This window comes from Chrysochloris asiatica, unplaced genomic scaffold (genome assembly GCF_000296735.1).
Source record: "Chrysochloris asiatica unplaced genomic scaffold, ChrAsi1.0 scaffold00137, whole genome shotgun sequence".
NCBI lineage: Eukaryota > Metazoa > Chordata > Mammalia > Afrosoricida > Chrysochloridae > Chrysochloris > Chrysochloris asiatica.
The window spans coordinates 353406-377129 of NW_006408655.1; the positions used below are offsets into that span (position 1 = coordinate 353406).

Sequence of the window (23724 nt, forward strand, 5' to 3'; positions counted from 1 at the left end):
TAATCTCTGATAAAATAAACTTTAAGGCAAAAAACAGCATAATAGATAAGGATGGACATTATCTCATGATTAAAGGGACAACTGAACAAGATGAAATATCCATAATAAATATCCATGCTCCCAATGAAAGAGCTCCAAAATATATAAAGAAAACTCTAATAGATTTGAAAAAGAAATAGATGAATCTACAATAATAGTGGGTGATTTTAATACACCGCTTTCAAAAATGGATAGAACAACCAGAAATAAACTTGACAAAGACAAAGAAGAACTAAACAACACAATCAGCCAACTGGACCTCATAGATGTGTACAGAACATTCAACCCAACAACTGCACAAAACACATTCTTTTCCAGTACACATGGAACATTCTTCAGAATAGACCATGTTTTAGGCCACAAAACAAATCTCCATAAACTTACAAATATCAAAATACTAAAGTTAACCACAATTTCTACTTCAAGATATTCAACTTACAGACTAAAAATGAGTACCACACCTTCTTGAATAGAGTACAGGCTAAATTATTTGAAAATTTTTAAATAATTTCAAAAGACATCCAATAAGTTAATGCTGTGGTTGTTAAGTGCCCTTGAGTCGGTTCTGACCCATAGCGACCCTGTATAGGGTTTCCAAGGAGTGAATGGTGAGCTTGAAACGTCAACCTTGTGGATCAAACCAATTTTGCAGTCTAGAGCATTAACCCACAGTGCCACACCAGGACTCCAATAAATTAATAGGTAACTTAAATACAGTCTTATCATAATTACTCCCTGAAAATTTCTCCATAAAAATTAAGAATGAAAAAAATGTTCAAATAGCTTAAGAGCAGAATGAGCAGATGAATTGAGAATTAGTATCTGATACATCTTGCTCACTAAAATATTCAGGAAATATTAAAATATAATTTAAAAAAAACAGATGTTTAAAAAAGAAAGTTACTAGAATAGTTTGTGAAAACATTCTAAACTACAAATCTCTACATGAAAAAAATTTTAAAAGGAGGTGGTAACACAAAACAAGTGATTTAGAAAAATGTAACATTACATGTTGATTGTAAACAAATACAGAACATTTAAAGACAAAATTATGTCAACATAATTTATGGAATGCAGGAAGTTTGTTTTTTCTGGTAAAGTCACTTATCTAATATTCTCTAAACTGGGCCCTTCAATCAGCATACCTTAATAGAGGTAAAGTTTTGACAAAAAGTATTTAGGATTTAGAGTAGTATTAAATGATCTTCAGCGTAGCTTTATTATAAGGCAATGGAATTTAGAGTGAAATGAGTCTGCTTCAGATCATACTATAAGACTGATAGTTAGCTAAGTACCACAAAGGGATTGTTATAAGACAATTTGGATCAAATGATTCCGTAGTGCCCAGCAACCTTTCTCAATCAGGGTTCTGAGTACATTATGATCCACAATCTATGGTTTTCTTTTTCTTACATGTGAGAACAAGTATTTACTCATATTCTTTGTAACCTCTTAAAGTAGTTAAAGTTGAAAAAACTGTCCTTGAGTGGTTAATTCAAATAAGAATAAATTCACTTAGTGGCATAAATCATTTCAACAGACTAGACATATTTTCAAAGAACATGTTATCTATTCGAATACTTTTATATGCCTTATCACAGCAAATTCTGTCCACGCATCCAAAACTCCTACTCATCAGAAATGCTGCCATATAACTTAAAAAAAAAAAAAAAAATCAATTTTGGCTTCAAGAAATACCAATACATTATTAACAAGCTATTATAATGTTGTATTTACTTTCACTTATAAATATCACATAAATACCACTGGAAGGCAAAATAATGTTAAATCATTGAACTAATTTCTAAATGTTGATTTTTAAAGTTTTGAGCATATGCCGCAAAAAAAGTAAAACTAACAAAAGTTTTTTCCTTTTTTAATTATTGCTAGGGTAATACACCCAATTATGTTTTTAATGTTTGACATTCACACTTAGATTGATATTTGCATAGTTCTTGTAGACAATGGATCTGGCACAATGTGAAGGAAAAGATTGGCAAATACTATGTTTCAAGTAGTTTTTTTGGTGTTTTTTTTTACTTTTATGTGCATTTTATTTTAAGTTATTTTACTCCCGAGCTGTACGTAGGTTTTTGTTTCTTCAGTTTCTTCTGAGATATCTTTTTCTTCCATGCAACCTCCTCTTCTGGTTTAGGAACAATTTGTTCCTTTTCAGTGAGGATCATCTCAATATGGCAGGGGGAGCTCATGTAGGAGTTGATCCGACCATGAGCTCTGTAAGTTCGGCGGCACATCTTGGGAGTTTTGTTGACCTGGATATGCTCAATGACCAGAGAATCCACATCTAAACCCTTAAGTTCAGCACTGCTCTTTGCATTTTTAAGCATGTGCAGCAAAAATTCAGCACTTTTTTTGGGCCACCGACCCTGTGTCCAACCCCACTGTTTGGCCTAGGCACACCAACCAACGCCACCACTGTAACGTCAGAACAGTACACATTGCTTCTGCAAAGTGACATCTTTAAGATACTTGGTGGCTTTTTGGATATGCATACCCTTGATGGCCTGGGCAGTCTCATGAGTGTTCTTAAAATGGACCCGGAGATTTGAACCTCTGGATTTGCATGATTTTGTGGTGTTTTCTGGGTCAAATGAGTAGCGAACCATTTTGTGAGATTACCTCAGGCCACTTACGGGAAAAGCTCAAGTAGTATTTTAAGAAATAATACAATCCAAGAAATTTCATGAAGCTGTTTATTCTTGTTATTAAAACTTGGACTCAAGTAATCTTGGTTATTCTGGAAAAAGCACCTTGTTTGCAGGGATCATTTAATCATCCTTTTCTACAATCACCTCTCCATGAAGCACCTTTCTTCTTTGACGAAACATATGAAAATAGAGTTGTGGAAACACTTGATTGAAAAAAGAAAACAAAGAAAATAAACTACTGTCTTATTTACACTTGAAACTACACCCACCTGTTAAATGTGGCAAAGTTTAAGAGTACTTGCATTATAAAATTACTCTGTACCTCTAAGAATTTACTGCCACCCCTAACATTACAGAGTTCAGAATAAACAGTACAAACTGAGGCCCATAAACCACAAAACTAACTAATGCCATAAACGATAGGTGTTATTTTAAAGAAACTTAAATACCATGACAAATAAAACTTGCTAATGGCCAACAAGACATTTGAATTTAGAATTCTCTAAGTCTTTAGAATACCATGTCAGAATACTCCAGTGCAGGGAAACCTGGACTCCTAATCACAAGGCTGGTAGTTCAAATCCACCAGTGGCTCCTCAGAAATCCTATACAGGGTTGCTATGAATCACAATGGACTCAATGACACTTAACAACAACAACATACTAAAAAAGGAGTCCTGGTATGGCACTGTAAGATCAGCAGTGGGCTGGTAACTGCAAGGTCAGCAGTTCAAACCCATCAGCCACTCCACTGTACACAGGGTTGCTATGAGTTAGAACCAACTTGATGGCACTTGGCATATTAACAGAAGGTAGGTGACAAAAAGGAAGATCCTCAGTGAGATGGACTGGCACAGAGGCTAAAACATAACAATAATTGTGAGGATGGTGCAGGACCAGGTAGTGTTCCATTCTGTTGTTCATAGGGTTGCTATGAGTTGGAACCAATTTGAAGACACCTAATAACAATAACAAGGAGCTCTGGTAGCGTAGTGGTTATGAATCGGGCTGCGAACCTTAAGGTCAACAGTTCGAAACTACCAGCCGCTCCGCGGGAGAAATATGAGGCTTTCTGCTCCTGTAAAGATTTACAGCCTCAGAAACCCTGTACAGGGTCGCTTTGGGTTGGAACTGACTCAACGGCACTTAACCACAACAACAACAGCAGTAACAAGGAGATCTGGTAGCATAGTGGTTAAGAATTGGGCTGCAAACCGCAAGGTCAGCAGTTTGAAACTACCAGCTGTTCCGCAGGAGAAAGATGAGGCTTTCTGTTCCCGTAAAGATTTACAGCCTCGGAAACCCTGTACAGGGTCGCTATGAGTTGGAACCGACTCCACAGCACATCACCACCACCACCAATAATAATAACAACATACCCATAATGAAACAGTACAAAAAGTGTCATCCTAGCTCTCTCGTACTCTGCAAGTGGGACTCTCCAGCAACTGTCAGCATAGTAAAACTACGATTGCCAGATGCCAGGTGGTAAAAACAGTTCATGCACTGAGCTGGTAACTGAACAGGTACCTCAGAAGTAAGTCCTGGTGATCTACTTCTGAAAAGTCAGCTACCAAAAACCCTACAGAACAAATTCCTACTCTGATACACATGCTGTCACCACAAGTCAGATTCAATTTCATGGCAACTTGGTAACTGGCTAAATCTCCAAAGAGAATGGAAAACTCAGTCAAAATGTATTGGTTGAGTGCTCTGAACCATAATCTTTCAGTTCCTGGGTGTCTGTACAGATGCTTCAGGGATTATAAGGAAGAGGGGAGCACAATACTTGAACCTGTAACTATAGCAGACACTACAGCAGGATCTGGTAGTGCTCCAGTTAAAATGTTACTATCTATTTATACATCAAGTGGTGTCAACATAACACTCCTTAACCCTACTGAATGTCCAACTGGTCATGGTAGGAAACCTGATGGCAGAATCAGGCTGTAATGGAAGCAGACAGGGAGAAAAACACTCTGACTAAGTCAATTTTAATTTTAGAAGCGCTTATAAGCTGGAGACCTCAAGGGGATGGCCAATTTTGATGCTTATCCTGTTTAGGCAGAAATATTTTATATTATGTGTCAAAGTAGATTTTAGATTCTATAAACTAAAATCTCATTTAGATTCCCATTGCCTTCCCCTCTCCCCAACATGAAAGTCTCTAATTGTATTTAGAAAGGCAAATAACAACACTGCTTTTCCTTTTATTTCCTGCTGTTTTTTTGTTGTTACGTGCCACCATGCTGTTTTCCGACTCATAGTAAATCCTTGTGTTTTAGAATTAGTTTTCTAAACTAATCTTTATGGGAACAGATTGCCAGGTCTTTGAACTGCTAGGGGTTTGAACTGCCAAAATTTGAGTTAGCAGTGGAGCTCAGCCAAGCTATTTAAGCATCGCACAACCAAGTCTACCATTTCCTGCTGTTGCAGTTTAGTGCCATAAACTCATAGTGACCCTATTTAGGGTTTCCGAGGAGCAGCTGTTGAGTTTGAACTGCCAGCCTTGCAGTCCAAATGACCTTGTAGGTCCAGTACTTATCAACACCAGGATACCCATTTCCTGCTTAATAGCCACTAGCAGGAAATAGCCACTTTATAGTGACTTTACAGCAACAAACAAGTATTTACATGGAATGAGTAGTCTCATCAGTTCATTACAACTACTGGAACGTGATGAGAAACTAATGAAAAGACTGAATTATATTTTAAAGAAGTTGCTTATTATTTTCAAGTTCATAGAGAAACAACACTAAAAAGCACTTCTCCATGATTTTTCCAAGTGTAAGCTTAATAGAAAAGATCTAGAATTTTCTTGGATACAATGTTTATGCTCAGATATGGAATTCCAAATGCTTGAATACTTCTCAGTGATACAAGTTTTACTCTTTCTTTAGATAAAAAAAAAATCTTTAAAACATAGTTAGGAGGAGAGTCAGGAATAGGAGGAAGATGTGAGGAGGTTGTGGAATGTGTGGCTAATTGCCTCCATGAACAACTGCTTCCTTTGTTATGAGCCCAGAAGAACTGGATAGTGCTTGGATAAGCACTAGACTACAAGATCGTTTGAACCACAAAGTTGATGGTTCAAACTTACCAGTCGCTCCTCAGAAACCCTATACAGGGTTGCTATGAGTCAGCACGGACTCGACAGCACTTAACAACAACAAACATTACTGAACATTTTGACCCAAGATTCCATTAAGTATCCTGGGAGTCCTGGTGTGGTGCTGTGGAGGTAATGTGCTGGATTGCAAAGTCGGTGTGAACCTCAAGGTTGGCAGTTCAAACTCATCAGGGTCTCCATGGGTCAGAACTGACTTGATAGCACTTAACAAGAACAACCAATCATCCTGATCAAAAGGGGGAATATACAGAAAGGAATTTCAAATTCTCATGATTTCCAGACTTAACTGGAGCCATGAAAGTTGGATGAAACCCTGAAATAATCTATAAAATGTAAATAAAAAATATCCCCTGAAGTCTTTTTAAAGCAAAACAATAGTTTATTGTGGGTTAGTGCACCAGACTGCAAAGCCGTTTGAACTGCAAGGTCGGCGGTTCAAGCTCACCAGATGCTCCTCGGAAACCCTATGCAGGGTCGCTATGGGTCGGAATCGATTCAACAGCACTTCACAACAACAACAAGTAAAAAAGAACCACTTCCTGTAAAAAGATGTCTCCCTTGAGCTATGCTCTTATAAGATCCACATAGGATCAAACGGACAACTCAGAAGATTAGACAGAAACCTTAAGGGACAATGAGTTTATGTTAATGATGGAGGAACAGCTCAGAAAAGGCGGGTGAGAGAATGGTTGTACAGCTGGAAGAATGTAATCAAGGTCACTAAGTGTTATGTACAGCGACTGTTGAATTGGTGTATATTTTGTTTTATATATTCTTAACAACAAAATCAATTCTATAATTAACGAGTAAATCATACTGAGTTCATTTTTAAGCGATTTTAAGAAAGCAATCATTTGTGTTTTCATTTACTTAATCCTTATTTCTTTGTGAAAAATCTTCTGGTACACCACCCTTTCAATTATTAAAAAAAAAAAACCCAACAAACAAAACCTTATGAATAGTAGTGGAACACTGTCAGCACCAGAAACACAATGGATGTTAACAAAGTACAGTTGACTGGGGGTGGGGGTGGGGGGGTGGGGGAAGAAGAAGAAGAAATGGGAGTTGAATAAAGCGTTTTAATATATTTGCATATTTAAAATTTTTTCTCCTTGTTTATTAAACTAAGTTATTATGCTATTTCCCCAGAAACTTTAATATATAAACCAAAGTACAAATATATATACTTACATGGTATGTATGAGGCCATGGTTATAAGAAGAAAATAATAGTAGTCAAAAGAGACATTGTATTTGTTTGGAAGTCTTAATGAAAACATGGCCGATTTCTTCACATATGGAAGTGCAGCATATATGGTAAGAAGTTCACCAGCCACTCCGACAGGATATAAGATGATAAAAAAATTGTATCTGGGGAAAGAAAAACCTCACAGAATTATTTTTCTAGAATAATGATGTTATATTTTATATCGTGGTTCTTTTGTTCCCATCATATATCAACTTTAAATTTCCCCTTTCTCTTCAGACTTAAAATAACCTCACATAAAGCAATTTTTTCGACTTTAATCATTTCCTTAATTTGATTATGTTTTGCTCACATAGTAGTTTCAATTTTGAATGACAAGATCTTATTAAAATAGGAAGTCAACTAACTTTACGGTACTGAAATGCTTTTATATATTTAAAAACTGTCCACACAGTATTTTTTAAAGTAGTGTGAAGGTAACGTCTTCAAGGCTTAGAATCAGAACTGATTTTTTTTTGCCCCTGCTCATGTGGTGGTACCGTGATGGATCGCAAGGTTGGTTTGAACTGCAGTGCTTGGCAGCTCAAATCCACCAGCTACTCACCCCTCAGAATCCCCATGCCAGGTGGGTATGAGGACACTAAACAACAAACAACAACAGTCATTTACTATAGAGCCCTGAAGCCTCTATACTATTGTGCTGCTAACTGAAGGTCAGCAGTTTGAATCCACAAGGCGCTCTGAGGGAGAAAGGTGAAGCTTTCTACTCTGGTAAGGAGGCCTGGTATGGCACTGTGGGTTAATGCATTGAACTGCAACGTCGATTTGAACCACAAGGTTGGTGGTTCAAGCTCATCAGGCACTCCTCGGAAACCCTATACAGACCCGTTATGGGTTGGAACCAACTAAATGGCACTTAACGACAACAACAAAAACAACAACATAAGAGAACCAACTTTCAACGACACATACTCAGCCTGTTAGCCAATCATTTACTGGCCAAATGATGTGCTTAAAGACCAATTGTGATCCCAACTGTAAATCTAAACCTTGTTGGAATTACCAAGGTAGTTCATAAGAGGCATTAAAAAAAAAACTTTTTGTGATTACTAATTAAAAGACACAGACTTAACTATTACAGAAAACTGGTAATACTATCTAACTACTGAATGCATTACCTAAAACGGCTTTCATAAGAAAACAAGTAAGATAAGTTACTTGTTGAATTTCCACATGAAAGCTGGAAAAGTTCTATTTTTGAAAAGCATAATTTGTCTGTTTGCCTTGGGGCAAGCATTCTAACATATTATGCCGGCCACCATTTATGCCTTCAGTTAGGGGAACTCTTATATCTCAATTTGTCTCAGTAGGAAGACCCTAAAAAAAAAAAAGGGAGGCCAACAATGGCATTTTTCCATCAAATGAAATTATTTTCAGTAAGTTAGTCACTATAAGTACACATCACAGGAAATTATGGTAAAAAATAAATAAAATACACATTGAATCATTTTGTTTGCATATAGGAGGGCTTCAAAAAGTTCATAGAAAATGGAATTAAAAGATAATGGAATTGTTCCTTTACCTTCTGAAGCCCCCTCATAACTGTAAGGAAAATTCAGATGAAATTGTAGGAGCTTGGAGACAATTTAAATACCACCTTAGTCCTATATGCCAAGAATATACTAGAATAAAAGACTGAGGAGAGGGGAATAATTATTTACCAAAACTGATGAACTGGTAGAGAAAGAAGAATGAGCCCTTAATCTTACTTTGTCTCTCTATCCACTAATCCCCCAATAAACATTCGGTGCATATACTCCTGGTTTCTTACCAGTCTTTTCTAGGGCTTTTTGGTATTATTTAAATCAATCATTTCCTATTAATTTTTTAAATCACAAAATTGAACATTTTATATTCCCTTCTCAAATAAAATATATTATGTTTGATATATTTCTTATTTTCTGAAAAGAATTATTTTTTGTTATTTTTTATAGTATTGTTTAATGGGGGAACACCCATTTACCATTTCTACAATAAAATTGCTTAAAGCCTTAAGGATGGTGAATTTTTCTGTGTGTCAATATGAAAATATAACTAATTATACAATTGCCTATTTTGTGGACACACAGATAGAATGAAGTATATTCACACCATTATAGTCAGCCAAATAATTTATAAATGAGAAGCCATTCCTAAAGTGACTTTTTATTTGAGAATAACTTCAACATTTGAACATAAATATTATTTTAGGTTATTTAATGGGGTTTGCATATATATATTCAGACATTCAGGATTGTCTAGATTTTTGACATAAAAGGTAATCTATGATTAATTGGGAGTCCTGGTGTGGCGCTGTGGGTTAATGTGCCAGACTGCAAAGCCATTTGAACTGCCAGGTCGGTGGTTCAAGCTTACCAGCCGCTCCTCGGAAACCCTATACAGGGTCGCTATGAGTCGGAACCGACTCAACGGCACTTAACAACAACAAGATTAATTGACAACATATTATGCTAGCAAATGCATTTCAAAATTGAAATATTTTATGCCTTGTTTAACACTAGGGTACTTGACAAACATTTTCTAATCCGTGAATTCAAATATGCAATGAAAAGGTAAAGTTTTCAACTTCTCTTATTCCAGACATGCAAATGCATTCCAAAAGGTCTATGGACAAGACATTGAAAACCAATGTGATAGCCTAAAAGATATTTACAAGGTGGACTGAAGTATCTTCTCCAAACAAATGTATGCATACAACACATAAAAAGAGACTAACATCAGGATTAGCATTTTTAAGATCCTAAAAGTCCAGGAGACTGTGCTCATGCAAAGTGATACTGATACGCACACTCATGGATTAGAGTCCAGTCACATTCCAAACTGCCAACCTTTTAAAAGGCCCAATCACCAAAAGTGAATACATTTTCATGTAGAATAAAAATGAAGCCAACCAGACAAACCTAAATGGTAGCAAATCTTCTTATAAAAGAGAGCATGTTTAAGCTCATACTATAACTTGAAAGCATTTTATATGCAAACTGCTAACCACAAATGTCTACAATGGAGCTAGTGAATATTTTTAGTTTGAAAGAACACATAAGTAATAAACAGTGATCATCCATTTATGTTGTTGATGTTAAGTGCCATCAAGTCCGTCTAGACTCACAGTGACCTATACAGGGTTTCTGAGAGCCGGCTGGGGGGGTTTAAACTGCCCATCTTCCAGTGCTTATCCTACACCAGAGATCTAGCCTAGTATAGTGGGATAATATATCATTATAAGGCTTTCATTTTTCTTTTGGTTTATCTATATATTTTAATTGACTAAATTTGAATAATATAGTAATAAAAAATAAGGACTAATTAGTTTGGAAAGGGTTAGGCTTTAACTAGGTGGAGGATCTAAAACAAGTCCAACACTAGCTAAGGATTACCCTCAAACAAGCTTAGAGTATATTAACATAAACATTAGAGTTTTTAAAAGTAGCAAATGTAGATATTACATTTCACTACTCATCTGTCAAGTTTCTCGTACTGCGGTGGCTTGCATGGTACTGTAATTCTCAAAGTTATGCCACCAGTACTTTAACTACCAGAAGGGTCACTTGTGTGAACACAGTTCAGCTGAGCTTCCTGACTAAGACAGACTAGGAAGTAGGAGAGGTGGACTATTTCTGAATATTTAGTCACTGAAAACCTTATGAATAGCAGTAGAACTGCAACAGAAAACTGAATACTGAAACATTATGAAAGACACCAGAATACTGTCAGATGGAGCGCTAAAAGATGAGCCCCTCAGGTTCGAAGACACTGAAAATATGACTATGTTGTTGACCCTGATGACACGAATGGAATAAAGCTTTCAGGACTTTCATTTCCAGATGGGGCACAAGTCAAAATGAGAAGAAACAGCTGTAAACATCCATTAATAATTAGAACATGGAATGTACAAAGTATGAATCTAGGAAAACTGGAAGTTGGCAAAAATGAAATGGAATGCATAGACACTAGTATCCTATGTATTACTGAGCTGGAATGGACTGGTATTTACCATTTTGAATCTGACAATCAAATGGCTTACTATGCCAGAAATGCCAAATTGAAGAGGAATGGCATCACATTCATCATCATCAAAAATTTAAAAATTTAAATTTAAAGATCTATGTTGAAGTGTAATGCTGTCTGTGATAGAACAATATCCATACACCTACAAGTTAATACAAGTATTATGCAAATTTATCCACCAACCACTAAAGCCCGTGAAAGAATTTTACCAACTTCTTCAGTCTAAAATTGATCAAACAGGCAATCAAGATATATTGATGATTACGTGTGACTAGAATGCAAAGGTTAGAAACAAAAAAGGAGTATCAGTAGTTGGAAAATACAGATTTGGTGTTAGAAACTATGCTGGGGTGGTTACAGGGTAGAATTTTGCAAGACCAGTGACTTCCTCACTGTAAATACCTATTTTAAACAGCATAAAACATGACTATACCCATGGACTTCATCAGATTTTCCACTATGGAAATTAATAGTGGAAAATCTCCATATCATCAGCCAAAACAAGGCCAGGGGCAGATTGTGGAACAGATCTTCAATTGTTTTTATGCAAGTTCAGGCTGAAGCTGTAGAAAATTAAAAACAGGTCCACAATAGTCAAAATATGACCTTGAATATTTCCCACCTAAATTTGGAGGTCATCTCAAGAACAGATTTGGTAAATCAGACACCAGTGACCAAAGACCAAATGAGTTGTGAGATGACATCAAGAACATCATAGAGGAAAGGTCATTAAGAAGAATGAGCAAAAGATGAAATGGATGTCAGAAGAGACTGTGAAACCGGCTCTTTGTGTAGAGATACTAAAGCAAATGAATAAATGAGGAGGTAAAAGAGCTGCAAAGAAAATTTCAAAGGGTAGTTCAAGATGGCAAAGTCAAATATTATAATGAAACATGCAAAGATCTTGGCATTATAAAGCCAAAAGGGAAGAACATACTCACCATCTCTCAAGCTGAAAGAACTGAAAAAAAACTTCGATTTGTATTTACAAATCTGTGGGCAAAATAGTGAATGACGTGGAAGGCATCAAAAGAAGATGGAAGAAATATACAGAGTCATTGTCCCAAAAAGAAATGGTTGAGGTTCAACCATTTCAAGAGGTAGCATATGATAAAAAGCAAATGATACTGAAGGAAGAAGACCAATGAGCACTGAAGGCATTGACAAATAACAATGCTCTGGGAATTGATGGAATACAAATTGAAATCTTTCAACGAACTCATGCAACACAGGAGGCACTCAGTCATCTATGCCGAGAAATCTGGAAGACAGCTACCTGGCCAACTGATTGGAAAAGATCCATATTTTTGCCTATTCCAAAGAAAGACAAACTCAATGGAATGCAGATATGACTGGACAATATCATTAGCACCACATTCAAGTAAAATTTTGCTAAAGATAATTCAAATATGGCTGCAACAGTACAATGACAGGGAACTACCAGAGGTTCAAGTCAGAGTCAGATGAATACAGGTAACAAGGGATATCATTGCTGGCGTCCGATGGATCTTAGCTGAAAGCAGAGAATACCAGAAAGATGTTTACCGGGGTTTTAATGACTATTCAAAAGCTTTTGACTGTGTGAATCATGACAAGTTATGGACAACATTATGGAAAATGAGTATTTTGGGACACTTAATTGTGCTCATGAGGAACCTGTACATAGACCAAGAGGCAGTTGTTAGAACAGAACAAGGGGACACTGAATGGTTTAAAATGAGGAAAGGTGTGTGCCAGGGTTGTATTCTTTCACCATACTGATTCAATCTGTATGCTGAGCAAATAATCTTAGAAACTGAATTATATGAAGAATGTGACATCCAGATTGGAGGAAGACTCATTAACCACCTGCAATATGCAGGTCGCACAACCTTGTTTGATGAGGACTTAAGCTCCTTACTGATGAAGACCAAAGACCACAGCCTTCGATAGGAATTGCACCTCACTGTAAAGAAAACAAAAATTCTCACCACCAGACCAATAAATTTCATCCATGTAAATGGAGACAAGACAGATGTTGTCAGAGATTTCATTTCGTTTGTATCACCATCAACATTCTTGTAAGCAGCAGTAAAGAAATCAAATGATTTTGCCTAATGCAATATGCATTATCTGCTGCACAAGACGTCTTCAAAGTGTTCAAGAGCAAAGATGTCAGTTTGAGGACTAAGTTGTGTCTGACCCAAGCCATGATAGTTTCAATACCCTTATACGCATGTGGAAGTTGGACAATGAATAAAGAAGACTGTAGAACAATTGATGCATTTGAGCTATGATGTCAGAGGAAATATTAAAATTACCATGGATTTCCAGAAGAACAAACAAAGCTGTGCTGGAGGAAGTACAACGAGAATGCTCCTTAAAAGCCTGGAGGCCAGACTTTGTCTCTTATACTTAGAACATATTATCAGGATGGATCAATCCTTGGAGAAGGACATCATGCATGGTAAAGGTCAGGAACAGCAAAAAAGAAGAAGACCCCCCACAGACATGGATTGGTACCCTGGAAGCAGCAATACACTCAAGCATAGCAAAATTTGTGAAGTTGGTACAGGACCACGTAGTGTTTCTCTTGTGCATCAGGCTCCAACAGGTTGGAACCGAGTTGATGGCACCCAACAACAGGTATAACATTATTTATAATACCTCAAACATTATTTATAGTAGGAAACTGTGAACAATCTAAATTCTAACAACAGAAGTTCATACAGTAAAGATTGTGCAGCTCTGGAGTTAAAGAATTTGATCTAAATGTACCTATATTGACAAAAAATAAACCTCCAAGATATAAAAAGAAGTATAAAGCCTCCTATTTATGTCGGAAAAATTCACATCTAAGTTTTTACATTTTCATTAATATGAAAATGTCTGCACAAACTCCTGTGTTTTTTGGGGGGAAAGGTGTGGGTTGGGTAGACTAGAAACAGAAACTTTTTGTGTTTATCCTATATACTGCTGTACTGTTTGAACTTCATACACTGGAAAGGTATTAAATCTGTAGTTTTAAAATAAACTTTAAGAGTGAAAATATTTACCAATCCATGTAACCTACATACATAGGATGTAGATTTCTTATTCTGATCACCTCCTTGCACTTTTGACAACCTATTAAGGTGATTTTTCTTTTTTTAAAAAAATTTCTGCTTCCTCCATTTCAAGAGGTCAGATACTGTTTTGTTCACACTACATTTTGGGTATAAAGTAGAAACATTACATTCTCTGCTGTTATTATTGCTATTGTTATTATAAGTGCAATATAGAAAATGCAGTAGAAAAATTCTAAACTGGTTGTGATTAGATCTTAAAAGAGCAATCTTGTTTTTATCACATTGTAAAATGTCTGTTGCTCAAAAAATTTACACTGTTAAGAAAAACAAAGATCTTTTCCCATTTTAAAAAAGTATAACTTTAGAACAGCCCACATTCCAAATACAATTTCAATTTAATTTAACCTTTAAAAAATATGTCTGTTCTGTGAACCCGGGTGAAGACCTGGTTAGCCAGCAGTGTGGTAAGACCTGGGGACTCTTGGGCCCAGAGTCAGTGACATAGCCACAGAGGACTAGAGTGGAGAGTGAAGCGTCCAGCTGATAAGAAGAGAGGGCATATGCATAAGAACACCCACAATTTTATGAACTTGACCTACACCTATGGAAGCAGTAGCTCAAAAGAGGGAACAAGTCCTTACAGCAAGACTCATTCCCACCCCCTCCACACACAGAGTAGACAGGGATGCGCAACTTGGACATTGGCTACCCAAAATGGGGGATGGGGGACTACAAAGGCAAGAAGTGACTGGCTTACAAGCTTTCAAGAGGGAACCTAGATCCAGAGGGCATGGAGGAAGGTAGAATCTCCAGTGAGTAGTATTCAATCTGACTAGGCGGAGCTGATGCAATGAAATGCAGAAGGGTCTCCTGTGATACAATAGTGAATAATTGTTATCAGGACTGACTATGAGGGTTGGAAATGTAAAGGTGGACGTTTAATAGCAAGGAGGGGAGTGATTGACTTTTCAGTCTAGGAGCAGAGGTCCCTAGGACCATCAAGGGAGAAGAACAGAGAGCGGGACCCTACCCAGAGAAGCAGTGATGCCTGAAATGGAGCCAGAGATGATGATGTGGAGCTATGGAGCAGCTGGAGACTCTAGATCCAGAGAGGGAGAGCGACTGTGTGCTGAAGACCAGGGGGGCACGGAGGAAGGATTGCATGGAGGGGATTGTAACCATGGCAATGAGATGATATACGATAGAATGAATGTAAAACTAATGTTCTTCTATGTATACTATCACATAATTCACAATAAATCATTTAAGAAAAAAAAATATGTCTGTGACTTAAAGAATTTTGACAATATCTGTCTGCTTGCCAGTCTATCCATCCATCTAGCTAAATAAGATAAACTCTCTCTATATATATGTCAAATTTTCTTTTTAAGTTCTAGTGGTACAATGGGTTAAGCATAGGGTTGCTAACCTAAAACTTGGTGGTTCGAACTCACCAGCCACTCTACAGGAGAAAGATGAGGCCATTTTCTTCCATATAGATTTACAGCTTCGGAAACTCTAGGGAGTAGTTCTGCTGTGGCCTTGTAGGTGGCGTAGTGGTTACGAGTAGGGCTGCTAACCTCAAGGTAAGCAGTTTGAAATTACCAGTCATTCCTCATGAGAAAGATGAGGCTTTCTGCTCCCATAAATATTTATAGCCTCAGAAACACTACTCGGGGTCACTATGAGTTGAAACAGACTGCGTGGCACACCATCACTACCACCACCAGATTTAGTATTAAAATCATTTAAATAAATCGGATAGAATTGCCATGTTTTGGACAGTTATGTAATATTCATGTTATGTTTCCAAAAAAACCAAATGACCAACTCAGAAGTTATTTAAGGGAAAGTAATATCATTTATCTTACACTGATTTCACTCAAGAGATGTATGAATATGATTCATCTTTGGTCATTAAATTCAGCTTTTAGAATGCAAATTATAACATTAATCATACCCAAAACAATAGCATTTCGGCATCATGAAGCCTAAAACACAAGTTTCAATTCTCTGGTGTTAGCTCAGCACACAAAACAAGCATGCACAGGACTGTGAGAAACTAAACTGCAAGATATCACCACCTGGCCCATTTAATGAAGTATGGCAAGTGGTTGAGAAGACTGAATGTGTAGAAGGAATAACGAGTGATCTCTGTCACGGTCCACGCAACCAGAAAAAGCACCACACTGTCCTCATTCTGGATCTGCAGGATTACAAAGAAATCCACAGTGTTGCTCATCTTGGAGTGAAGACATTTTATTTACTGTATCTATTATGATAATGGAATATGCTAGGGTTAGACAAACTTAATGTAATTCAGAAAACTTAAATTAGCTACCATTTCAGAAATAATTACAAACATGCAACTTAAGTATGTCCTATGCACATGAATGGTCAGACATTTACTGGTCCCTCACCCTTTACACCAGCCAATAACAATCAACCCAGGATAGCATTCAACACCCCCGAATGCAGAATGGGAACAATCTGACCCTCTTACTTTCTGTAGTCATTAAATGATACTCATTTTACTATAGAATGTAACTCTTGAATCTAGCCATTGTTCTTTGACCCCACTAACTCAATGGCACCTAACAACAACAACAACCATTATTTTAGAGTCTTGGTGTGGTGCTGTAGGATAACCATAAGGTTGGTGGTTAAAATCCTTAAGCCGCTGCTCCTCGGAAATCCTATACAGGGTGCTACGAGTTGGAACCAGTACTGAATAACAACCACTATTGTCTTAATTCAGAGCCGTATCATCTCTCATCCAGTTTATTGCAACAGTCTCTCAAATATCTCTCCATTCTTCATTTTCTTTATGGACTGCAGTTTTCTCTTCAAAACAAAACAAACCTGGCACTTAACCACAACAAACATTATCTTAATTCAGAGCCATATCATCTAGACTATTGCTAACAGTCTCTTAAAAATGTCTTCATTCTTCATTTACTTCAAGGATTGCAGTTTTCTCTTTAAAACAAAACAAAGCAGCAAACAAACAAAAAACAAACTGGGAACAGCTACTCCTATGATTTAAAAGCTTCATTGGTTCCCCAATGCTTAAGAGACCAGAAGGACAAAATGCTTATAACTGAGTATGATCTTCCAATGTTCTTCATGGCTGAAGCTTAGAAATCTCTCCAACTCCATGCACACTCAACCCCCTACCTACTTCCTTCTCTGGTGACACTAAACTTTGTATTTTTTCCAGAATATGTTCTGAATTTCTGCATCTTTACCTATGTGCCTCCTTTAATTGGGATATTATTTCCTTATTACTTCCCATGGAGTCCTGGTGTGGTCCTGTGGGTAAATGCGCCAGACTGCAAAGCTGTTTGAACTGCAAGGTGGGAGGTTCAAGCTCACCAGCTCCTCCTTGGAAACCCTATACAGGGTCGCTATGGGTTGGAACCAACTTGATGGCACTTAACAACAACAACATTACTTCCCATAATAAGTTCTTTCTCATCTAAGATACAGCTAGAACATTGTGTCCTCTGGAAAACTTTCCCGAAACTCCTCCTCTCCTTGAGCAGTTATCAGCACCTTGTTTTGTTGTCACAGTACTTTGGTGATAACTACAAGACTTGGCAGGGTGCATCACAATTTGTCTGGCTATCTCTTGTACACATATCCATCAGCACTCTACTTGCACTCTTATATCCTTCCTCAGGGAAGGCTCCCTTCATTCCCCACTCAGCCTAATTCCCAAGTATGTTATATTGCATTACAAATTGGGCTATGGTTTCAAAGCCCTTAACACTAATATGATTAAATAATTATTTATATAATGACTTGCTTAACATCTCTCCCCAACAATAGGCTCTACAAGGTGAGAATCAGATTTGCATTGCTAGAAGCCAAAGCCCTAGCAGTGTGTCCTGCATAGAACAAGTGCAAATTCATTGTTATTGAATGACTCAACATTTACATGATTGTCCCCCCTCCCAGGACCAGTACACTTGACAGCTGAGACTGCCTTACTGATTTGTGTAAATACAGAAATTTAGTGTATAGTATGTATTCAACAAATGGTGCTTGAATTAAGAATGGTGGATGCGTGCCAATGGGAGGCTATTGCTGGAGAAAAATAAAAATATCATGCAGAGATTCTCTGGAGGAAAAAAGAGTCGTCTCTTTGGGAATGGCCAGTCTCATGTTTCTGTTATCAGTTGCCATTGAGTTAGTTGTCTGTGATGCACAGCAACCTTATGCTTAACAGAACAAAATGCTGCCCAGTTCTGTGCATGAGCCACTCACTTCTCCCCTAGGGCTGACATAAGCCATCTTGTCTTTGCCTTGTTTCTCTTTCAATCTTCAGACACACTGTGGTCCTAATCCAGTTACTATGTTCATTCGCTGTCTATGATAGTCTCGTCTTTATTCTGTTAATATTATATAAGGAAGCTTCAGACAGTTCATGTAAAAATAGAATGAAAAGATACCAGAAATTTTCCAAAAACTTTTTGAAGCCCCCTTTTAATCTTGCTTCTAAACTACTGGGCAACTTAATGAAAAGTTGGGTTTTCTGTATGACACATTCTTGTTGCTCTCTGTAGGGACCAGGTGAATCAAGGAAGTTGAGTGAAAGATACTAGTTAAGAGGAATAAAATGCAGAGGAGTAAAAGCACAAAAGGTCAGCAGCCTGTCCCCAGGAAGACAGGAGGCTGGTGAGTCTAGCAGGAAATGCAAAAGAGGTTAAATATAAGTCCCCAAGCAGAAGAGAGAGAAGGCATCTGAGGAACGGAAAAGGAGCCAGATATCTGTCCTCAAGTACAAAGGAGGCTACAAAGGCTGTTGAGAAGGTCAGAAAAGTTTGTCTGGGAAATGATTCTGTCATGGGTTTACTAGGACTAGTATCTTGACATAGTCAGCATGATGTTTGTCTTCTCCAAAAGATTTAGGCCATCTGGTTCAGGTCTCTAGCCTCTACTCATGCTTCAATAAATAATATGTTTATTTATCCCTAAGTTTCTTACCTTTCCTAACTTCTAGTCTTCTCCATCTGTTCACGTCTATAGAACTAGAGGTACATTTTAGGTCTACTGCTACAACACTGGATGCTGAATGATGAAAAATAACCTACTTATACTGACAACTTCTATTTGAGGATCAAAGAGAGAGAACATCCTTAAGTTCAAGATACATGAAATTTGCATCTGACTATTTGACAGAATATGAAATATTAACTTAAAAAACTGAAAAACATCAGAATACATTGTGGATATAAAGTACCAATATTTAACTTTGCTTCTGTTTCAAACTATATTTAAAAACTATATTTAATAAGTCAATATATAATCACACACAAATCCAACTTGACCATTTTTGCCCAACCATCTTACTTCCTAAAGTCCACAAATATCAGTATTTTCTTGTTGTTGTTGTTAAGTGCTGTTGAGTTGACTCCAACCCATAGAGACCCTGTATAGAGCTTCCAAGGAGCAGCTGGTGAGCTTGAACTGCCAACCTTGCAGTTCAAACGGCTTTGCAGTCTGGTACATTAAGCCCTAGCACCAACCAGGACTCCATCAGTATTTTAGATTCCTATTTTTAAAACTTCCCAGCAAATTCAAGTAAAGAATATATTCATCTCACTTACTGGTTTTATACTGTGAGTAATGAGCCACACCATAAAGATTCTTGAACTCACTTGGACCCCAGTCACAAGCACAGAAGTAGGTACAATTCCTTAAAGAGAAAAACAAGTCAACTATTGCTCTAAAGGCAATTTATAACAAAAATATAAATTAAAGCAAAAACTCACCAATTAAACAGTGGACTATCTGTAAACAAAAAATAAAAATTACAAGTCAATTGCATACAACATGAAATAAATTCCTATTAAGTGAACCCAGCGGTGGTATGTAAGCAGTAAAACAAGATTGATACTGCTCAATAAATAAAATTTCAGATAAATATTAGAATAGAAAATTGGATCATTCAAAACTTACCTCAAATAAGGCAAATGTCTGGAAAAATTTAAGTGTCTTTTGAATACTTTTATATAAACCTTTGTGTGTTCCTTTCTCCATATAAAAACGTATCATGGCGATAGCTAGAACCAACCACCTAGAGAAAAGAAAAGAATTTTATGAAGTTTTATTAAAATTAATACTCCTGGACTTCCTGAAAACAAATACCATAATTTATACAAGAACAACATGTGTGCTTTATTATATACTTAGTCCTTAGTCCTGGTGTGGCTCTGTGGGATAAACACTGGACCACAAGGTCTGAGGTTCAAACTCCCCAGTCACTCCTCAGAAATCCTATACAGGGTTCCTTTCAACATAGTCCCATTTGGGAATGGGTTTATTGTTATGTTAATTAGACAGTAAAGGATGTGTTTCAAGTCTATCTCCAGATATAAATAAAAAGAGCAGACTGGGCAAGCAAGCGTAGGTGAGGGATGACAGATGTCACACCACATGAGATCTTCCAAGGAACCAAGACAACAGGAGCCAGAAAGCAATAAGCACTTTTCTTCAGAGCCAAGAGAGAGAAAGCCTTCCACTAGAGCCCACACCCTGAATTCAGACTTCCAGCCTCCTTCACTGTGGAGAAAATAAATTTCAGTCTGTTAAAGCCACCCACTTGCAGCACTTCTGTCATAGCAGCACTAGAGAACTCAGAAACAATTACCAATTAATATTTATATAGTAGTGGTAATGGTTGTATGCTGTGGAGTGTGGTTCAGCTCCTAGCAGCCCTATATTAGGTTTCCGAGGCTACAACTCTTTCAGGAGAACAAAGCCTTATCTTTTTCCCGTGGAGTGGCTGGTGGTTTCAAACTGCCGACCTTACAGTTACTAACATAACCTGCAACCCATTACACTATCAGGGATTCTAATATTTATATGTTGTCAAGTCGGTTCTGACTCATAGTGACTCTGTACAGGTTTTCCAAGAAGCAACTGGTGGGCTTGAACTGCTGATCTTGTGGTTCCAAGTCCAGTACTGATTCTACAGCTCTACACCAGGAATCCAATATTTATATGTTGTTGTTGTTCAAATGCCGTTGAGTCGGTTCCGACCCATAGTGACAGGGTTTCTGAGGCTGTAAATCTTTACAGGAGCAGAAAGCCTCATCTTTCTCCCACGGACCAGCTGGTAGTTTCGAACTGCTGACCTTGTGGTTCGCAGCCCAATTTGTAACCACTACGCTACCAGAGCTCCTAATATTTATAGTTCTCACTAAATAGTAATAGTTGCTGGACCACAAAAGGGATATGGAAAGTCAAACATGGGCCTGCTTCCAGGGAGTTCGTTTTTAAATAAAGAAAAAGTACATATTTTTTCACTTGTCAACTTACATTTGCATATTAAATATAGATTCTATTTTATGAATTAAAATACCATGTCTCATGTGTAGAGAACAACTTTCTCACCCTACTCAGAACAACTGATGAGAGGTGATATATTTTTGGCTTCTCTTACAAGTATTTAAAAATTTTTAAATAGCTTGCTCTGTAACTTCTTTTTAATATTTAATAACAAACCCATTGCCATCAAACGGATTTGACTCATAGTGACTCTACAGGGCAGCATAGAATCTTTAGGGTAGTAATCTTTATGGAAGCACACTGCTGCATCTTTCTCCCACAATGTGCTGGTGGATTCGCATCACCAATACACAAGTTGGAAATGCATACCTATCCCATTTTTAAAAATAAGTGGTCTCTAAATTATCTCGTTAAACAGATTTGTGAATTATTAAATTGTTGTTGTTAACCTTCGAGCCAGTTCCAACTCATAGTGACCTTGTATAGGGTTTCTGACGAGTGACTGGTGAGTTTGAACTGCCAACTCTGCTGTTCAAAATGACCTTGCAGTCCAGCGCATTAACCCATAACGCCATCCCATTTATTGACTAGTTTTTAGTTAATAAGCTAGCTCACTTATTAACTAAAAACACACATAAAATGGCCAAATAGCTTTCAAAGATTCCTACAAAGAAACCATTGGTTGAACTCGATGAAAATGCAAGCTCAACAGAATACAAGTACAACAGGCAAAACAGCAGTTCAAGTCCTAGAATTTTGACTCCTCCTGAGCTCATCATGCTGCAAAGACACTGACTTTTTAAAATCAGATATGGCACGTCAGGTAAATGTCTGATACTACCACAGACTTTTTGAAATGTAGATATAATAATGCTAGTAACAACTAAGATAATTAAAAGTACATTGTGGAAGTTATTTTCTATTCAAACACTGTTCTACATGCATTACATATTAACACTTCATTGTTACAATAAGTCTGTGATTACTATTAACTCATTTTACATAAGGAAACAAGGAAAAAGATTCCTGTAGCCAGTCAGCTGGAACCTAAACCCACATTGAGCTCACTGTATAGGATCATAAAAAAAACTATGCTGCACTGTTGTTGTTGTTGTTATGTGCCGTGGAATCGGTTCTGACTCATAGCGACCCTGTACAGGGTTTCCAAGGCTGTAAATCTTTACGGGAGCAGAAAGCCTCATCTTTCTCCCACAGAACAGCTGGTAGTTTCGAACTGCTGACCTTGTGGCTCACAGTCCGATTTGTAACCACTACGCTACCAGAGCTCCTTAGACAGTATAAATATACACTGTCCCCTGAGTGTATACTTAGTCCTGGTGTGGCTCTGTAGGATAAGCGCTGAACCAAAGGTCCGAGGTTCAAACTCACCAGCCACTCCTTGGAAATCCTATACAAGGTTCTCATCAACATTTGGAAATGGGTTTATTGTTATGTTAATTAGCACAGGATGTGTTTATTAGCTAATGATATTTAGCAGTGCAGCATTTAACTCTTTCACTAAGTTGTTGTTGTTGTTGTTGTTGTTAAGTACTCTGGAGTTGGTTCCGACTCATAGTGACCCTGCACAGGGTTTCCTAGGCTGTAAATCTTTATGGGAGCAGAAAGCCTCATTTTTCTCCCGTGGAGACGCTGGTAGCTTCGAACTGCCGACCTTAAGGTTAGTAGCCCAATTCGTAACCACTACTCCACAAGATTCACTAAGTTAGGAATACATTTTTGAAGTGTTATGAAGAGTGTATGCTGAAACATTTCTACCAATAGTAAGTAGTGTGAAAACAAAAAAGTTTCAAGGCCTGTTTCAGATAAGAAAATCATCATTTAAAGACATATTACTTACCTTAAGTTTTAAGAGTAAATAAATTAATGGTAGAAATAAAAGCCATGGGGTCTCCTACATCCAGTCCTCTTCTCCTTCCACTATACCACAGCTTCGTGAATTCACTGATACATCTCATTCGAAAGCTAACAATGAATTTTTTGCTGGGCTAATCTGGATTATGTTTTAGGTATCTTCCAGATTTAAAATGCACTTTTTTTTTACCCTCAATGCCACATCCCCATGATTCTAATAAGAAAACCAAAAGCTAAATAAACCAAATACCCATTGCTGTGGAGTCAATTCTGACTCACAGTGATGTTGTAGGACAGAATCGAACTGCTCTATACAGTTTCAAGGATATAAATCTTCACAGAAACTGGCTGCCACATCTTTCTCCCGTGGAGGGATGAGAGGGTTCAAACAGCCAACCTA

The 23724-nt window shown here is 37.4% G+C and overlaps 1 protein-coding gene across 1 annotated transcript in view; it reads right to left on the bottom strand.

Moving 5' to 3' along the window:
• Nucleotides 1-2738: 2738 nt before the first annotated feature.
• PTPLA (protein tyrosine phosphatase-like (proline instead of catalytic arginine), member A) overlaps nucleotides 2739-23724 on the bottom strand; it is a 39223-nt gene continuing 18237 nt past the window's right edge. Inside the window, exons 2-7 of the mRNA XM_006869877.1 lie at nucleotides 20121-20238; nucleotides 19934-19952; nucleotides 19769-19857; nucleotides 16241-16362; nucleotides 7030-7208; nucleotides 2739-2911 (exon numbers count right to left, since the gene is read on the bottom strand). Coding sequence (XP_006869939.1) covers nucleotides 2829-2911; nucleotides 7030-7208; nucleotides 16241-16362; nucleotides 19769-19857; nucleotides 19934-19952; nucleotides 20121-20238 — 610 coding nt within the window. The 3' untranslated portion in view covers nucleotides 2739-2828. The remainder of the gene's footprint in view (nucleotides 2912-7029; nucleotides 7209-16240; nucleotides 16363-19768; nucleotides 19858-19933; nucleotides 19953-20120; nucleotides 20239-23724) is intronic.